General features: G+C 40.5%; 1 protein-coding gene across 1 annotated transcript in view; it reads left to right on the top strand.

Moving 5' to 3' along the window:
- LOC127840455 (anoctamin-7-like) overlaps nucleotides 1-20,824 on the top strand; it is an 81,230-nt gene that overhangs the window by 40,145 nt on the left and 20,261 nt on the right. The window contains exons 7-11 of the mRNA XM_052368873.1: nucleotides 126-294; nucleotides 8,384-8,552; nucleotides 12,935-13,025; nucleotides 13,806-13,972; nucleotides 15,170-15,252. Coding sequence (XP_052224833.1) covers nucleotides 126-294; nucleotides 8,384-8,552; nucleotides 12,935-13,025; nucleotides 13,806-13,972; nucleotides 15,170-15,252 — 679 coding nt within the window. The remainder of the gene's footprint in view (nucleotides 1-125; nucleotides 295-8,383; nucleotides 8,553-12,934; nucleotides 13,026-13,805; nucleotides 13,973-15,169; nucleotides 15,253-20,824) is intronic.

Raw genomic sequence — 20,824 nt, 5'->3', positions numbered from 1 at the left:
CATGTTCCTCCCTTCCTCACAGTAAATGTGTTTTCCATATGCATGTTCCTCCCTTTCTCACACTATATGTGTTTTTCATATCCTTTTCCATCCCTTTACACACAACAGATTTTATTCATATGCAGGTTTCTGGGCAGCAACAATCATGAGACATATTTCTCATCCACTCAGAGGAGCCGTATAGTGTGGGAAATACTTACTACAGCAGCGTTTGGCAAGAGAAAGCGAGCTGAGATAGGGGTAGAGCGGCTCATAGAGGAGGGAGTGTATTCTGCCGCCTATCCTTTGCATGACGTGAGTAGGAACTATTGCTTTAATATGAGCATGACGTGAATAGGAACTGTTGCTTTAATATGAGCATGATGTGAGAAGAAGTGTTGCTTTAATATGAGCATGAAATGAGTAGGAACTGTTGCTTTAATATGAGCATGACTTGAGACAGAACTGTTGCTTTAATATGAGCATGATGTGAGACAGAACTGTTGCTTTAATATGAGCATGACGTGAGACAGAACTGTTGCATTAATATGAGCATGATGTGAGACAGAACTGTTGCTTTAATATGAGCATGATGTGAGAAGAAGTGTTGCTTTAATATGAGCATGACGTGAGTAGGAACTGTTGCTTTAATATGAGCATGACGTGAGTAGGAACTGTTGCTTTAATATGAGCATGAAGTGAGTAGGAACTGTTGCTTTAATATGAGTATGAAGTGAGTAGGAACTATTGCTTTAATATGAGCATGAAGTGAGTAGGAACTATTGCTTTAGTATGAGCATGAAGTGAGAAGGAACTGTTGCTTTAATATGAGCATGAAGTGAGTAGGAACTATTGCTTTAATATGAGCATGAAGTGAGTAGGAACTATTGCTTTAATATGAGCATGAAGTGAGTAGGAACTGTTGCTTTAATATGAGCATGAAGTGAGTAGGAACTATTGCTTTAATATGAGCATGAAGTGAGTAGGAACTATTGCTTTAGTATGAGCATGAAGTGAGAAGGAACTGTTGCTTTAATATGAGCATGAAGTGAGTAGGAACTATTGCTTTAATATGAGCATGATGTGAGAAGGAACTATTGCTTTAATATGAGCATGAAGTGAGTAGGAACTATTGCTTTAATATGAGCATGAAGTGAGTAGGAACTATTGCTTTAATATGAGCATGAAGTGAGGAGGAACTGTTGCTTTAATATGAGCATGAAGTGAGTAGGAACTATTGCTTTAATATGAGCATGAAGTGAGTAGGAACTATTGCTTTAATATGAGCATGAAGTGAGTAGGAACTGTTGCTTTAATAGAAGCCTAGTTCTGGGTTTATAAAGCATGTGCTCAAAGTTTTGTCCCAGATTAGCCAGTGTAGTCTGTACAGGCTGATCAAGAATGACACTTTCCTCTTTTATGGATTTTTTCATTTTAAGAAGTCTCCTCTAAAGAAAATAAAGTATATGCACAAAGTGTCATCCCTGATATTACCCTTTGCAGACTTCCCAGGCTAATCTGGGTAACACTTTCCCAGGCTAATCTGGGTAACACTTTCCCAGGCTAATCTGGGTAACACTTTCCCAGGCTAATCTGGGTAACACTGCCCAGGCTAATCTGGGTAACACTTTCCCAGGCTAATCTGGGTAACACTTTCCCATGCTAATCTGGGTAACACTTTCCCAGGCTAATCTGGGTAACACTTTTCCAGGCTAATCTGGGTAACACTTTCCAAGGCTAATCTGGGTAACACTTTCCCATGCTAATCTGGGTAACACTGCTCAGGCTAATCTGGGTAACACTTTCCCATGCTAATCTGGGTAACACTTTCCCAGGCTAATCTGGGTAACACTTTCCCAGGCTAATCTGGGTAACACTTTCCCAGGCTAATCTGGGTAACACTTTCCCAGGCTAATCTGGGTAACACTTTCCCATGCTAATCTGGGTAACACTTTCCCAGGCTAATCTGGGTAACACTTTCCCAGGCTAATCTGGGTAACACTTTCCCAGGCTAATCTGGGTAACTCTGCCCAGGCTAATCTGGGTAACACTTTCCAAGGCTAATCTGGGTAACACTTTCCCAGGCTAATCTGGGTAACACTTTCCCAGGCTAATCTGGGTAACACTTTCCCAGGCTAATCTGGGTAACACTGCCCAGGCTAATCTGGGTAACACTTTCCCAGGCTAATCTGGGTAACACTTTCCCAGGCTAATCTGGGTAACACTGCTCAGGCTAATCTGGGTAACACTTTCCCAGGCTAATCTGGGTAACACTTTCCCAGGCTAATCTGGGTAACACTTTCCCAGGCTAATCTGGGTAACACTTTCCCATGCTAATCTGGGTAACACTTTCCCAGGCTAATCTGGGTAACACTTTCCCAGGCTAATCTGGGTAACACTTTCCCAGGCTAATCTGGGTAACACTGCCCAGGCTAATCTGGGTAACACTTTCCCAGGCTAATCTGGGTAACACTTTCCCAGGCTAATCTGGGTAACACTTTCCCAGGCTAATCTGGGTAACACTGCTCAGGCTAATCTGGGTAACACTTTCCCAGGCTAATCTGGGTAACACTTTCCCAGGCTAATCTGGGTTTCACTGCCCAGGCTAATCTGGGTAACACTTTCCCAGGCTAATCTGGGTAACACTTTCCCAGGCTAATCTGGGTAACATTTTCCCAGGCTAATCTGGGTAACACTTTCCCATGCTAATCTGGGTAACACTTTCCAAGGCTAATCTGGGTAACACTGCCCAGGCTAATCTGGGTAACACTTTCCCAGGCTAATCTGGGTAACACTGCTCAGGCTAATCTGGGTAACACTTTCCCAGGCTAATCTGGGTAACACTTTCCCAGGCTAATCTGGGTAACACTTTCCCAGGCTAATCTGGGTAACACTTTCCCAGGCTAATCTGGGTAACACTGCTCAGGCTTATCTGGGTAACACTTTCCTAGGCTAATCTGGGTAACACTTTCCCAGGCTAATCTGGGTAACACTGCTCAGGCTAATCTGGGTAACACTTTCCCAGGCTAATCTGGGTAACACTTTCCCAGGCTAATCTGGGTAACACTTTCCCATGCTAATCTGGGTAACACTTTCCCAGGCTAATCTGGGTAACACTTTCCCAGGCTAATCTGGGTAACACTTTCCCAGGCTAATCTGGGTAACACTTTCCCAGGCTAATCTGGGTAACACTGCCCAGGCTAATCTGGGTAACACTTTCCCAGGCTAATCTGGGTAACACTTTCCCATGCTAATCTGGGTAACACTTTCCCAGGCTAATCTGGGTAACACTTTTCCAGGCTAATCTGGGTAACACTTTCCAAGGCTAATCTGGGTAACACTTTCCCATGCTAATCTGGGTAACACTGCTCAGGCTAATCTGGGTAACACTTTCCCATGCTAATCTGGGTAACACTTTCCCAGGCTAATCTGGGTAACACTTTCCCAGGCTAATCTGGGTAACACTTTCCTAGGCTAATCTGGGTAACACTTTCCCAGGCTAATCTGGGTAACACTTTCCCAGGCTAATCTGGGTAACACTTTCCCAGGCTAATCTGGGTAACACTTTCCCAGGCTAATCTGGGTAACACTTTCCAAGGCTAATCTGGGTAACACTGCCCGCATTTTTGGAATTTTTTGTTAAGAGGAAGTCACTTTTAACCAAAATTTAGTGTAGGCTTAAGGTGTTGTCCCTGATTAGCCTGCACACACTTCACAGGCTAATCTGAGACAATCCTTTATGCACACAAGCATTAAGTCCTGACTTCCAAGAATGCTGCTCAAATTTTTAAGCTTATATGTGGTAATCTGAGATAGAATATGTGTTTATACATCAAAACATCGAGACAATATGTACCTGAAGAGACATAATAATGAAAACATCACGTAGAAGAAATTACATCATAATTGTTTGCAATCATTATTAGCTGTAATGGGAAGGTATTGGTATGCTTTTGACAATTTTCCTGTTACCATGGTTACCATGCGTAAATTAATCCCAGTCAGGAGACAAAACCCTCTGATAAAGTTCTACTTTGATTAATAATTCATAAAAGTAGATGTCAGCAATAGCCAAAACACGTAAGAAAAAGTTGTCTCACAGATAATACCATGGAGATTGGCAAAGTGTCTGTATAGAACATTAGCCAGGATGAGACAGCATCATTCACAGCTTCTTCTCAGCTTACAGACTTCTAATCCCTTGAAATGTTTAATAATTGATAAGCTACCATTCTAACTTGTAAACAGCTAGACAGACAAGTGAGTGTTGTGTATTGATCTCTCCTTGCCTCTCTTACATGATTCTACTGTCGTTGAATTTGCAGGAGGTGATGATTACCCCTTTGCATGCTGGGAAATTTGTCGTCTGCTAAAATGTCGTCTGCTAAATTTCTAAAATCAGCATTTTCTTCGATTTTTTTTCAAAGAATACTATCAGAATAGCAAACAGTTTGGATCCAGATGAGACGCCACGTTCTGTGGCGTCTCATCTGGATCCAAACTGTTTGCAAAGGCCTTCACAACTCGGTTCCCGCACTGTAAGGGTTAAAGTAGCATCAGGGCTTCTCCTGGCTCAAACATTTCTTTAGCCAAATGTGTCTTGTTCTGAGAAAACTGGGCTAAATTCATGTGCGTAAAGTGTCGTCCCAGATTAGTCTGTGCAGTCCGCACAGGCTAATCAGGGAGGACAATTTCCACTTTAATGGTATTTTTAGTATCAAGGAAGTCCCTCCTTACCGAAAATCAAGTTTATGCGGAAAGTGTCGTCCCTGATTAGCCTGTGCAGACTGCACAGGCTAATCTGGGACGACACTTTACGCACATGCATTATGACCAGCTTTCACAGAACAAGACACAAATTATCCTTGATATGGCAAAATTCTTCTTTTGGCTATATTTAAGTTTTAATGAAGAAAAAGTTGTAGCCAAATAGAATTTTCTTTAGCCAATTTATAGGTCAATTTGTAGCCATTGGCTAATTAGGCAATGGCAGAGTAAGCCCTGAGCCTTGTTCTGGGAAAACTGGGCTTAATGCTTGTGCTTAACCCTTCCAGTGCTTGAAGCGAATTTTGAAGGCCTTTGCAAACAGTTTGGATCCAGATGAGACGCCACAGAACGTGGCGTCTCATCTGGATCCAAACTGTTTGCTATTTTGATAGTATTCTTGAAAAAAAATCGAAAAAAAATGATTATGTTAGAAATACAGCAGACGCCATTTTAGCAGACAACAAATTTCCCAGCATGCAAAGGGTTAAGTGTTGTCCCATATTTCAGGCTAATCAGGGATGAAACTTTTCGCTTTTATTGAATATTTTGGTCAACCCTTTCAGTGCGTGAATCGAATTTTGAAGGCCTTTGCAAACAGTTTTGATCCAGATGAGACGCCACAGAACGTGGCGTCTCATCAGGATCCAAACTGTTTGTTATTCTGATAATATTCTTTGAAAAAATGGAAGAAAATGCTAATTTTAGAAATTCAGTAGACGACATTTTAGCAGACGAAAAATTTCCCAGCATGCAAAGGGTTGAAGGAAGCCGCTTCTAAAGGAAAGTCTATGCCGTGTCATCCCTGATTATCTAAGTGTCATCCCTGATTATCTGAGTGTCATCCCTGATTATCTAAGTGTCATCCCTGATTATCTAAGTGTCATCCCTGATTATCTAAGTGTCATCCCTGATTATCTAAGTGTCATCCCTGATTATCTAAGTGTCATCCCTGATTATCTAAGTGTCATCCCTGATTATCTAAGTGTCATCCCTGATTATCTAAGTGTCATCCCTGATTATCTAAGTGTCATCCCTGATTATCTAAGCCTGTGCATACTGCATAGGCTAATCTTGAACAGCACTTTAACCCTTTGCATGCTGGGAAATTTGTCGTCTGCTAAAATGTCGTCTGCTGAATTTCTAAAATTAGCATTTTCTTCGATTTTTTTTCAAAGAATACTATCAGAATAGCAAACAGTTTGGATCCTGATGAGACGCCACGTTCTGTGGCGTCTCATCTGGATCAAAACTGTTTGCAAAGGCCTTCAAAATTCGATTCACGCACTGACAAGCTTAAGTGAGTGTTTGATGATGTTCTTCATGTATATGGTAGAAAATGCATGAGCCGCGCTCTGTGCAAAGGAGGTTTAATTCATGTGCGTAAAGTGTCATCCCAGATTAGCCTGTGCAGTCCCCACAGGCTAATCAGGAACAACACTTTGTGTTTTTATGATGTTTTTTGTTTAAAGAAAGTCTCTTCTTAGCAAAAATCTAGTTAACCCTTTGCATGCTGGGAAATTTGTCGTCTGCTAAAATGTCGTCTGCTGAATTTCTAAAATTAGCATTTTCTTCGATTTTTTTCAAAGAATACTATCAGAATAGCAAACAGTTTGGATCCTGATGAGACGCCACGTTCTGTGGCGTCTCATCTGGATCCAAACTGTTTGCAAAGGCCTTTAAAATCAGGTTCCAGCGCTAAAAGGGTTAAGGCGGAAAATGTCGTCCCTGATTAGCCAGAGTGTGCTGACTTGACAGACAAATCTGGGACGACACTACGCACATGAATTTAACCCCCTTTTCACAGCAAGGCACATGAGTTGTTTTAGAAATGAGCCTTACTTTGCAGGAAAATGGGGCTCAATGCATGTACCGGTAGGTAAAGTGTCAGGCTCATTAAAGACAATGCTTTCCAACTTAACTAGACATTTGCTAATAAAAAAACTCATTTAAAAAAAAAAAAAAAAAGCAGAAAGTATCGTTCCTGATTAGCCTTCGCTAATCTGGGATGACACTTAACGCACATGCATTAACCCTTTCAGTGCGGGAACCGAGTTGTGAATGCCTTTGCAAACAGTTTGGATCCAGATGAGACGCCACAAAACGTGGCGTCTCATCTGGATCCAAACTGTTTGCTATTCTGATAGTATTCTTTGAAAAATAATCGAAGAAAATGCTAATTTTAGAAATTCAGCAGACGACATTTTAGCAGACGACAAATTACCCAGCATGCAAAGGGTTAAACCTCATTTTCCCAGAAAAAGGCTGATACAGTGTTCTTAGATTCTGTAATGGCAGGGTTCTCAATAAGAGCCGGCCGCCGGCCAAATCGGCCGTTTGAAATCAGATTTTGGCCGTTTGAAAATCGCTTAGATTTGGAAAATCGGCAATTGGCTTTTCAAAATTTGCGTGTCTTTTCGGTAATTTTGCTATTGAGCAAAGACGTCCCTTGATTATCTCCCTTAACGCGCGTTTTTTCACTAGTTTGAATTTCCGAGACATAGTAATGACCTTTGTATCATTAGACACGCGGTTCTGCTAACATTTCATTCATGGTAACTAAATGTCACAATATGCCAAAAGATTTCCTGAACAAATTCAATGTAAAACCGACAACTTCAACGAAAAATAAAGTCAAACTTTTGCGCGTAGACACCCCCATACCCATACCTTTTCTTAAAGAGCATGCCAAGCCGAATAGATTTAAACAATAAAAAAGATAGGTCATGCAGTATGTAAGAAAGAACTCGACATGAATCACAGTCACTGTTTTTAGGCCATCTTTTTACCGGCTGATCTCCAGTTGATGAGGGTTTCCCGCCATCTGTCAAAATCTCATGTAGTCTCCAACCTATAAGCAAAACACTGAATTTGTAGTATACAACAATGTTTTCCCTACCACATGCACACAGAAATATTAAAAAATAAAGTCATGGCAAGTGCCCATACAGAGAATTGTGTCTTCAAATAAATCATGTTCCATTCTTTAGAGGGTATAGCATTGAACACCAAAATGATTTAGTATATTGTAACCTAAAATGTCATTTGAATTACAACAACAAAAACAATGAAAAGGCGCAATTTGGAATCGGTCAAAAAGCAGTCAAATATTTTGACATTCTTTTCAGCAAATGGTGAGTTTTTGTTCCTGATTGCTTGCGTTTTTTGCGTTAATGCAAAGTTTTTGTTGTTGTGAAAGTTTGTTTTAATTCAGTTACGTTTCAAACTAGAAGTGTCACGCAAAATGTGCATGGTAGACGGATGATCAGGCCTTTTCCGCCCATTCCTGTAGGGCTGAATTTAGGCCCCATTCTGAAACCAAGAGCTTTTTTCATTTATCTTTTGTTAGTTAAAAAAGCTAAAATTCATAAAATGCACACAAAAAATGCTCAAATTTAAGTACCTGGTTGACCATTAAAATAGCCATAAAATGGCCCAAAATGCAAGAAATCAAGTGCTCAATTAATAGATTTTCTGGGGGAGCATGCCACCGAACCCCCCTTGAAGTCATGTTGGTTTCACATTCTGGCCTGTTTGCTCAAAAGTTATTGAGAACCCTGAATGGGCCAACACGTATAATTATATGGAAAAAAAACATTTCCATTGATTGTGACATGTGTTGAGGGACATGTATTTCTAGGGCCCGCATGAGATGCCCAAGTACTGCAAGCTAGAGCCAGAGGCCCTCAACCCGCGCCAGGTCCTGTACCACTACTGGGCGTCCTGGGGCACCTGGTACCGATATCAACCCCTTGACCACATCCGAGAATACTTCGGAGAGAAAATAGGCATATACTTTGCATGGCTCGGTGAGAAACAGTTCTTGATATTCATTTTGACCTTAGCATTGACCTTTTTGCACTAAGACTAATTCAAATAGGCCAACTTTTGTTTTTTATACAACTTAGATGCTAGAAAGCTGAAACTTAAGAAATGTATTAAATCAGAATGTGCACTTGTACATTTTAATAATATAGTTTGCAGATTGAAACAGAAATTGGTTATAGCCCCTTTTTTAGTATTTTTTTATTTTGTTTACTGGTATTGCAGAGAACTCTTTATGTTTTACTGTTAGAGGACTGAGAATACAAACATGTTAACTCTCTCTGTGCGGGAACCGAATTTTGAAGGTTTTTGCAAACAGTTTGGATCCAGATGAGACGCCACAGAACGTGGCGTCTCATCTGGATCCAAACTGTTTGCTATTCTGATAGTATTCTTAGGAAAAAAAATCGAAGAAAATGCTAATTTTAGAAATTCAGCAGACGACATTTTAGCAGAGGACAAATTTCGCAGCATGCAAAGGGTTATCCCTTTACCACTCAAAAACGCACTTTGATGCATTTGAAAATCTAATTAAAATAAGTCCTTTCTTAATATATTCAAGTTTGAAAGGATTCATTTCCAACCCTTAGATACTGAAGAGCAGCAAACAGCATTAAACCTGTACAGACTGCGCGTTACTCGCAGGCTGTTCTAGTTTTATGCTGTTTGCACATAGTCATTTTCACTCTGCTTCTGAGTGGGAAAGGGTTAAGCATCATGTGACCTTCAGCACCTCTATGTTTTGGCTCGCATATTTTTCACACAACTGGAGTTGTAGCCCCTTTTTATGCCAGATATTACTGTCTTAGACATATGTCACTGGTAACTCAATATGTATTGCTGCTGCAGGGTAGTAATTTTACAAACATTTTAACCAGCATGTGAAGATACAATCCTCGGGCAATTATACAGGGTGCAGGATCAGCAGGGTTCACAGGGGGTTACACACAGGCTTGTCAGAATGTTAACATGCCGTCACAAACTTTATTTTTGCAAATATCTCAAGTTATTGAAATACATTTGCAAATATCTTTAGTGCCATAAGCAGCATTAAAAACTTTCTAAGTGAAATTCTTAAGAAATATTGGTTTAAAAAGTTATTTGAAGAAAAGCACAACATACTGGTGTGTTTACATCCATTAACATTCAATTGTTAAGCACAGAAAGACACGTGATCCTGCACCCTGTATATTGGTATGTGACAGTGATCCTGCACCCTGTATATTGGTATGTGACATGTGATCCTGCACCCTGTATATTGGTATGTGACACATGATCCTGCACCCTGTATATTGGTATGTGACACGTGATCCTGCACCCTGTATATTGGTAAGTGACACGTGATCCTGCACCCTGTATATTGGTAAGTGACACGTGATCCTGCACCCTGTATATTGGTCTGTGACAGTGATCCTGCACCATGTATATTGGTATGTGACAGTGATCCTGCACTCTGTATATTGGTATGTGACAGTGATCCTGCACCCTGTATATTGGTATGTGACAGTGATCCTGCACCCTGTATATTGGTATGTGACATGTGATCCTGCACCCTGTATATTGGTATGTGACACATGATCCTGCACCCTGTATATTGGTAAGGGACACATGATCCTGCACCCTGTATATTGGTAAGTGACACATGATCCTGCACCCTGTATATTGGTATGTGACACATGATCCTGCACCCTGTATATTGGTATTGGACACGCTATCCTGCACCCTGTATATTGGTGACACGTGATCCTGCACCCTGTATATTGGTATGTGACATGTGATCCTGCACCCTGTATATTGGTATGTGACTCATGATCCTGCACCCTGTATATTGGTATGTGACACGTGATCCTGCACCCTGTATATTGGTATGTGACACATGATCCTGCACCCTGTATATTGGTATGTGACACATGATCCTGCACCCTGTATATTGGTATGTGACACATGATCCTGCACCCTGTATATTGGTATGTGACACATGATCCTGCACCCTGTATATTGGTATGTGACATGTGATTCTGCACCCTGTATATTGGTATGTGACACATGATCCTGCACCCTGTGTAGTGGTATGTGACACATGATCCTGCACCCTGTATATTGGTATGTGATAGTGATCCTGCACCCTGTATATTGGTATGTGACAGTGATCCTGCACCCTGTATATTGGTATGTGATAGTGATCTTGCACCCTGTATATTGGTATGTGACAGTGATCCTGCACCCTGTATATTGGTATTTTACAGTGATCCTGCACCCTGTATATTGGTATGTGACAGTGATCCTGCACCCTGTATATTGGTATGTGACAGTGATCCTGCACCCTGTATATTGGTATGTGACACGTGATCCTGCACCCTGTATATTGGTATGTGACACGTGATTCTGCACCCTGTATATTGGTATGTGACACGTGATCCTGCACCCTGTATATTTGTATGTGACACATGATCCTGCACCCTGTATATTGGTATGTGACACATGATCCTGCACCCTATATATTGGTATGTGATACATGATCCTGCACCCTGTATATTGGTATGTGACAGTTTCTAAAACATTGGAGCTGAAGACCCTTATATAGCAAAAAATTGCTTTTTTTAAACTTGAGTTGTGTGTCAATCAAAAAGCCTTGCAGGCAGAGGGCTGAAACTTTACAAGCATAATGACCAGACTGTTAACCTTTCCCACTCAGAGGCAAAGTGTAAATGGCTGTGTGCAAACAGCATAAAACCAGAACAGCCTGCAAGTAACTCGTGTTCATAAAACAGTTTTTGCAAATGAAAATCGTTTTTGCTTGTCATTGAAAATGGATTTCCATTGTAGTTGATAGGCAAAAATGGCAAAAATAAAAATCAGTGTCAGTTAAAATCGTTTTTCAATTGCAAAAATGTTTCGTGAACACGAGGCCAGACTGTTAACCTTTTCCACTCAGAGGCAAAGTATAAATGTCTATGTGCAACCAGCATAAAACCAGAACAGCCTGTGAGTAACTTGCATTCTGTTAAGGTTTTATGCTGTTAGCTGCTCATCAGTGTCTTAGGGTTGGAAATGAAGGCTTTAAAACTTGAATTTTGTAAGAAAGGTTATAAATTAAATTTAACTTTCTAAGGGACTACAAACGCGTCAAAGGTATCTAAACGGTTAACTTATTCACCTCCATAATTTGGTTAGTTCTTGCATAAGTAGAGTTTTCAGACAAAAAAAAGGAATGTGGGGTCATGCATGTCCTATTGACATGTTTCGAGTTTCTGCTAGTCTTAATATTGTTTCAAAAAATATTTTTATACATTTTAGATGGACTTAAGTTCATGACTTTTTGTGTATGCATAGAGCTCACCCTATATTAAGTCAATTTATCTGCAATTGTAAGGAAACAAAAACAATTGGAAGGGTAAGGTTGTGGTTTAGACAGGTAGAAGTTTTTTAAGCCCCTGATGGAGGCATTACGTTTTTGCTATGTTCATCTGTCAGTCCATCCACTCTTTTGAGTTTCAGCTCTTTTGCTTAACCAGTTATCATCTGATTGTCACACAACTTTCTGAAAGTTTATAATGATAAAAGGGAGGCAAAGTACAATAACCAGCAACATTTTTCGAGGCACTTTGAAGTTATGGCCATTGAATTATTCAAAGTATTGCTCTTTGATGATTTCCACTCTCTAACTCAAACTCTTCATCTGACTGTCTCCAAACTTTCTAAAAAAAATACTGTCCAACATAAGACATATGTCATGTGTAACACCTGTCTCCTTACCTCAAGGGTCAAGGTCACACTTAGAGAATAAAGGTAATATTTTGCCCCAAAATCGGCTTGAAAATACCTGTCTCAGCCATTTCTTTGCCATATGTAGATGACTTTTAAATTATTTCAGCAAGAATACAAACTGTTGTAAGACAACGTGTCGTTTATAACAATTGTCTCTCTATCTCGTAGGTCAAGGCCACAGGTTGAGTTTAACCCTTTACCATTTAGATACGTATTCTGACACATTTGTAGTCCCTTAAAAATTTTAATTTAATTAAAGGCCTTTCTTACTAGACCCAAGTTTCAAAGGTTTCAGTTCCAACCCTTAGATACTGATGAGCAGCAAACAGCATAAAACCTGAACAGACTGCGAGTTACTCCCAGGCTGTTCTGGTTTTATGCTGTTTGCACACAGCCATTTTAACTAAGGTTCTGAGTGGGAAAGGGTTTTTATGGCCATAAAACAGCTTGTCCAGACTTTGACATAGGTGGAGAAGGGGAGCTTTGAGACTAAATTGAAGTGTGGGGGCATTGGTGCATTGTGGACACATTTCTTATTAATTTATATGCTGAACATGTTCATTAGTATCAATAAGTTGTTTTCTTATATTGTTTTCAGGTTTCTACACAGCGTGGTTGCTACCAGCATCCCTGGTTGGCATATTTGTGTTCCTGTATGGAGTGTTCACCATCAATGACAATACACCTGCGTAAGTGTTTGCTATCTATCATAACACACCTGTGTAGTTGTTATATTTAACCCTTTGAGCGCTGGAACCGGATTTTGAAGGCCTTTGCAAACAGTTTGGATCCAGAACGTGGCGTCTCATCAGGATCCAAACTGTTTGCTATCCTGATAGTGGTCTTAGAAAAAAAATCGAAGAAAATGCTATTTATAGAATTCAGCAGACGACATTTAAGCAGATGACAAATTTCCCAGCATGCAAAGGGTTAAGAACAACATCCTGGTAAGTGCTCCTGGGTTTAGTAAAAAATCTCTAATAATTATGCCATAGATTTGATTTGATTAGGTCCTCGATTGCATTTAAAGCGTAAGGCTTATTGAAACACCTTTGAGTTTGTCTTTGAAAGAACCAGTTTTTGCTGTGTTAGAAGGAAGATCTTTTTATCTCCTTTTAAATGAGCAAGTTGATGTTGATGTCATAGGATATTTACTGCTCATTTACACACAATATTTTCCTGCCCAGTAACATCTAACTCATTCACACACCATTGTTCCCTCCCCAGTAACAGGGTGTGTTTTCCCTCCCCAGTTATCAGGTGTTATATTTCCCTCCCCAGTAACGAGGTGTGTTTTCCCTTCCCAGTAACGAGGTGTGTTTTCCCTTCCCAGTAACGAGGTGTGTTTTCCCTCCCCAGTAATAAGGTGTTATATTTCCCTCCCCAGTAAAAAGGTGTGTTTTCCCTCCCCAGTAATGAGGTGTTATATTTCCCTCCCCAGTAACGATGTGGTATATTTCCCTCCCCAGTAACGAGGTGTGTTCATCCAACCAGACCTACCAGATGTGTCCACTCTGTGATGAGAACATCGGCTGCCCATATTGGTTCCTGTCTGACGTCTGTATGTACATCAGGGCTGCATACCTGTTTGACCATCCGGGAACCGTCTTCTACTCAATATTTGTGTCCTTCTGGGGTAAGTTGGATTTCAATATTCCTGTCCTTTGTTTAGTTAGTTTTAACCTATTTATGTTACATGTAGCTTCATATCATTGAAAGCTTGAGCTTAGGCTCGAGTCCGTTTCCTGGGTAGAGCCAGTACTTGGTGTCTTTGGAAGAGACCTAAAGAATGCTCCCACAGTGGGAACTGGTTACCTATCCATTATTTGATAAAAACATATCTGATAGGCCACAGCAACTTAAAATTTGTGTGTTTCCTTCTTGGGTAGGTTGGTTTTGACCTGTGAAGAGAACACATGGTTGAAGAACGAAAGGATTATGTATTGGGGCTTATATCTTTATATTGAACATCATTGTAAGAAAAGCATTTAAATATATAATAACATTGCAATAAACAACACTTCCATATTACTAATGTTTTCTTTTTGTTACCCACTTGATATGTTGTTTCATTAATAAAGGCACAACATAATGCCATTTCAATGGTATTTTAAAGAAAACTGCTGAAGCTATTAATAAAGTAGATATGAGCCACTGTCATGGAAAATGGGACGTAAAGCATGTTTGTAAAGTGTTGTCCAAGATTAGCCTGTGCAGTCTGCACAGGCTAATCAGGGATGATACTTTATGTCTAGCCTGGATTTTTTTTAGAAGAGACTTATTTTAAACAGGAAATACTTACAATAGGAAAGTGTTGTCCCTGATGAGGCAGTGTTGACTTCATTAAGCCCCATTTTCCAGATTGCTTCTCATATGTGAAGTAACAGTTAGGTATGGAAGTAGCAGCACATTCATGAAAAGAACTCTCATGCAAAATCCTTTCTCTTCAAGTCTTTCAAAGTTAAAGTGAGCCGAATTCTCTTTCTGGGGAAACAGGGCTTTAGGAATTGCATAGATTTCATCCCAGATTAGCCTGTGCATAAAATTAGGGGCGACACTTTCCGCTTTAATGAAATTTTTCATTTAAAGTAAGAATTTTCTTAGCAAAAAATCCAATTAATGTGGAATATGTCTTCCCTAATTAGCCTGTGCAGACTGCACAGGCTAATATGGGATAACATTTTTTGCACATTCATGGAACCCTGTTTTCCCAGAGGGAAGCTCATGTATGGAAAGTAACCATCAAATATGGAAGTAACATCACACATTAGAGAAAAGAACTTTGATGTATTCTTTAACTTTTTTGAAATACTGTTCAATTTCTGTAATGCAGCTGTGACATTTCTGGAGTACTGGAAACGTAAGAATGCGAGCCTAGCCCATCACTGGGACGTGTCAGACTATGAGGAGGAAGAGGTAAGGGGTACAACTCTGTATTGTTCAAGGCAATTAACTTTACTAAAGGGAGGTAATTAATAAAGCAATGTTACTCTACTAAAGGAAACTAACTGTAAAAAGGTAAGTTCTATTTTCCAAAGAATTTCTGTCGTTCTTAAATGAGATATGTTGCGCATGCGCAAAGCAGTTTTTGTTGCGAGCGCTTCCGACGAAGCAGGTAAAAATTGTGAGTGTAAAATTCGATCGTAGATCGAAAAATACGTAATAAATACTAAAAACACTATTGCAGACGGAGTTTGCACATATTAATTTACATATAAACGCCGATAAACGTACACAATAGTGCATTTTGTGACAAATAAACATACAAAATCGTATCAACACGTGGTGTTGAAAATACAAAATGGCCGACGCCATGACAAAATTGGCTGTAGAGGCACAGCCTGGAGAGAAATGTGACAAAAAGGCGAAAGGAAAGCAGCCTGTTAAAAAACAAGTGGACAAAGCAAATGAGTCTAACTCTTCCGAAGTTCAGGTTTTAGAAATTTTGATGACATTGCAAGGTACTTTAGAGAGAGTAGACAATCCTCAAAGTTGAACGAGTTCAACGAGAGATTAAATAACATGGAACAGACTCAACAGTACGAGGAATACTGTGATGAATATGAAATGGATTGTGAGGATCAATCATATATGATGGTAACAGAGGGTGACGGCCCTTCTGGATCAGAAAATGTCACTACAAAAAGATCGAATTCAGGCGATCCTGATCGTAACAATAATAATACCACTTCTGAAAGCCGGTTTCAGACAATGTCAAAACGATTCAAAGCGCATGAGGAATGCTCAGTCAATGTTGATGGAGTTCTTGCTCAAAACATAAATGAACTTTTCGTTGAAGGCATCGATGATGGCCGATACACAGAATTGACTAAGGACGAGATAAATGCCCGCCCTGAAAATTGTCATGGGCTTGTTGTGGTGAAGTTGAATCAAATGATATGGGATGCAATATCCCCTATGGCTAGAACACGAGACAAGAAAATGCAAAATATTGAAACGTCCATGATAAAATCAGCTGTGATCCTCACAAAAGTAGTGAACAAATTAGCAAGCATCGAAAAGGAAAGAAATGACAAATGTGGCACAATAATTGACGAGTGTAATGACTCACTGGCTTTACTTGGATACGCTAACAGACAGATAAATTTGACACTGAAAGATTTCTTGAGGCCTGAACTGAATGCTGAGTACAGTCACCTGTGTAATCACAGTAGACCTGTGACATCATATCTTTTTAGTGACGATGTCTCTAAATCTGCCAGAGAATTGGAAGATTCAGCAAAAATCACCAACAAAATGTTTACATCTGGTAGACCATACAGAGGTGGATTTATGCGCAGAAGAGCCAGACGTGTTCCACGTTACGGTTTTAGAGGTGGCAGAGGACGTGCTTCCCATGGAAGAGGTCAATTTTACTTTGACACCCAAACAAGTGCAGAGTCAAAAAACTTCACTCCCAGGGATCATCCAGGGGAGTAGCCAGGCAATGATCAATGTAAGTACATGTGTTGTTGCTGGTAGATTAAAAAATTATGTTTCAGAATGGCGCAAATTGACTGATGACCCACAGATTATTGATATTGTTGAAAATTGCCATTTTAATATTAAAACAGAAATGTTATCAGAATTGTTCCATCAGAACTATCAATACAAATTTAATGAAAGAGAAATCTTGCTGTCAACAATGAAATAAATAAATTGCTCCATCTAGGGGTTTTGAAAAAAGTTGAGCCAGAAAATGGCCAAATTTTATCACCAGTTTTTCTACGGCCCAAGAAAAATGATGAATATAGAATGATATTGAATTTAAAGAAATTAAATAAGCACATTCCATATAAACATTTTAAAATGGATACCTTTGAAAAGGCTTTGACCTTGATAAATCCTGGTACTTTTATGGCATCAGTTGATTTGTGTCATGCATATTATTCAGTGACAATTGCTGAGGAACAGCAAAAATACTTTTGTTTCCAATGGAACAACAATAAATATCAATATACATGTCTTCCCAATGGCATATCGGAAGGCCCTAGATTGTTCACAAAACTTCTTAAACCAGTATATGCTCAATTACGAAACATGGGACATGTAAACTCAGGATTCATAGATGATAGCTTACTATGTGGTGATACACACGATGAGTGTAAGAAAAAAATCAGATACTGTTAATCTTATGTCAAAGGTGGGTTTCATAATAAATGAAGAAAAATCTGTGTTTGAGCCATCTACAAAGATTGTTTTCCTAGGTAATATCATTGATTCATTATCAATGACTGTTACATTTGTACATTGACAGAGGAAAGACACAATAATATTATAAAAGCATGTAAAGAATTAGTATGTCTTTCACAAACAACTATTAGACAAGTTGCAAAAGTCATTGGATTAATGGTTGCCAGTTTTAATGTCATAAATACTGACCTGTTATCGTATGCTTATACTTTCCAAGGGGAAATAACTCATCCGGAATTTTAACTGGGAATCCGCCACCTCAATACCGTAATACAGGCCAGGTTAAACATAGTGCAATGCAACCTAGCCAAAAATCGGTAACCAACCCTCAATATTCTTTCCGGATCAACCAGGTGTATACGTGTCTTTTACGGCTCTGAATTAAAATATTGTTTTTCACTTGGTTGATTGGGGTTTTGAATAGATAAATTGTGTTATTTATCTTTTTATTTCTCATTCGGATTAATTTGTGTGGATTTAATGGATTTTGTTTCATTTGTAAAAGGTAAGCCATGCTTGTTTTCATCGAACAATGGTTTATTTCTACCATGCTGGGTGTTTTCAGGCGCGAACGACCACGTGCAAAACGTGCTCTTCTAATACATTGCTAGAACGTGCAAAGCATGTTCTTCTAATGTGTTACGAGATCGTGCAAAGCGTGTTCTTCTATTGACAGATTGTTTATCATTTGCCATTGTGTGCAATAATGATTTTAACGTTCCGTATGACAATCTAATTGATCGTCATTTTATTTTTCATCTGTTTTGAATTAAACTTTTGTTTAATTTATGATCTACGGCAGTATTAATAATTTTCATTATGGTCAAATAATGATTTTATGTGCCGTATGATAATCTGGTCTGTGACCAGTTTATGGTTGAATATGCTTTGCTCTTGTTTTTCATATATTCGACTACATGATGGTCGCAGAAACAAGAGTGGATAAATACCCGGTGACTTCGCAGATCATGGATGATAGTTGCAGTATCAGTCACCGGGTATCGGGCACGATCGCGACCGTACTATGCTAAGTCTCTTAGACAGTCGGTCAACATCAGACCATATGGCGACACCCGTCAGCCGGTCTTTGCCCGATGGCATTGGTCAAGGACATCGACCAGTGCCGGACCATTTGGCATCCGCCATACGGTCATTATCCGGTGACAACACTGGTCATGATATGACCGGTACGTCACCGGGGACGTTGATCACGGACCATTGATCGACGTCTGACCGGCCGGTCCGGTCACCGGTCATGTCACCGGTCCGGTCCGGTCATTGATCACCGGACCGGTCTCCGGTCATGTCACCGGTCCGGTCACCGGTCCGGTCCGGTCACCGGTCCGGTCACCGGTCCAGTCCGGTCCGGTCACCGGTCCGGTCATTGATCACCGGTCCGGTCACCGGTCATGTCACCGGTCCGGTCACCGGTCCGGTCCGGTCACCGGTCCGGTCCGGTCACCGGTCCGGTTATTGATCACCGGTCCGGTCCGGTCACCGGTCCGGTCACCGGTCATGTCACCGGTCCGGTCACCGGTCATGTCACCGGTCCGGTCATGTCACCGGTCCGGTCATGTCAACGGTCCGGTCCGGTCACCGGTCCGGTCATTGATCACCGCTCCGGTCACCGGTCAACAGTCATCAGTTAGGCCTGCCACCGATAACACCAGTCACCGGTCAAGAAGAAGAACTCGGTCTTCTTCATTGAATTATTCTCCTATTCTTCGTTGAATACATCGTCTTCATCAAGGATTAGACATCGGACACGCTCTTCTTCGTCGAGCAGTTCTCATCGTCGCAGCTCTCGTAAGCGATCACGTCGTCACTCACGGAGACGTTATTCTAGAAGATCTCGGTCTCATCGCAGCCGATCCACATCTCGGCCGATCCAGATCTCGACATCGCATGAAATGAGGACGTCGTCAACCTTCACGTAGACATCAGCGGACTGCATTGAGCACCACTGGATATTTATCGAACATACCTCTCCTTCATTGAGCAGTTCTCGGCGTTGATACGCTCGTAAGCGATCATGTCAATGCTCACGGAGACAATATTGTAGAAGACAATATTTCCAGCGTAGCCGAACAATATTTCGGCATCGAAGTTATATGGATGTCGCCACTTCTCACGTAGGCGTTAATGAACCTACTGGTCATATCGACGTTCTCCATTTTATTCCTTTAGGAATATCATGTCTCCATTCCACGTGTGATGGTTCTTCTTATGGCATCCACACATGTTGCAGTCACCGAGCCGTAGTTGTATACGAACACTAGTTCGTTTAACATTCAGGCTTCGGGATAAGCTGTTCTTTTCTCCACTACGACTACAAGGACACTTATGCCTATTAATACTGATTAACTACCGTTGTTTTCCGGTTAACATTATCAGATGACTTCGTGGATGGTCATTCTTCTGCACCAGATATTTCCATTCTGACGCAGTTATATTATACCGGTCCCGATCACCGGACATCGGTCACCATTCATCGGTCATATCACCGATCACTGATCACCGGTCAGAATAAGTGATGTCTCATCGCCATCGGATTGGATTTTTTTTTTTTTTTTTTTTTTTTTTTTTGGCATGATCTTCTTTTCCGAGCAGTGCTTGACATTGATAACAGACCATATGGATTCCATCATTTTTCGGTCTTTAACTGGTAACGTCACCGGTCATATTATGACTGGTCCGTTCACCGGGCTACAGTTACCGGTCATTGACCGGTCCGGTTCGGTCACCACTTACCAATTACCGGTATTCCACTGTGTTTTCATCGGTCAATTTTTAGTATCACGGGTATCGTCTACATTACATAGTTGTATACCCCTGGCTATGATTGTATTGAATACTATATTTTATGGATTCAACAATCTACATGACTTTTTGTGTTTTTCAATACTGATGTTCTACTGGCGACGGTTACCAAATCATGCTATATCTGTTATTTGTACTTCTATCTCAACCGGCTACATGCAGACTACTGGTCTTGCAGATAGATCGGCTGAAGTGGGCTCGGAGACTAGCATTGAGGTCGAACATTACTATTTGACCTCTATTAATTTATGTTCGAGACCCGAAGGATGAATTGTTTTAACCGCCTTTACCTGTCGGCTACAGACTTTGCAGTCAGTGTCACGGAACAGTTGGGACACATTAATGACGCTAGCAGGATTAGCAAGACGACATTTGTATCGACTTCTGCTTTTCTATTGCTCCTACGGCAGTGCATATTTTCAAGCTACTGGAATCAACAAGAGTTCTGATACATAGGATTGCCTATCAGATTGAC

This window comes from Dreissena polymorpha, chromosome 8 (assembly GCF_020536995.1).
Source record: "Dreissena polymorpha isolate Duluth1 chromosome 8, UMN_Dpol_1.0, whole genome shotgun sequence".
Taxonomy (NCBI): domain Eukaryota; kingdom Metazoa; phylum Mollusca; class Bivalvia; order Myida; family Dreissenidae; genus Dreissena; species Dreissena polymorpha.
Note: the sequence above shows the minus strand (reverse complement) of the source record. Positions and strands in the feature narration are given on the sequence as shown.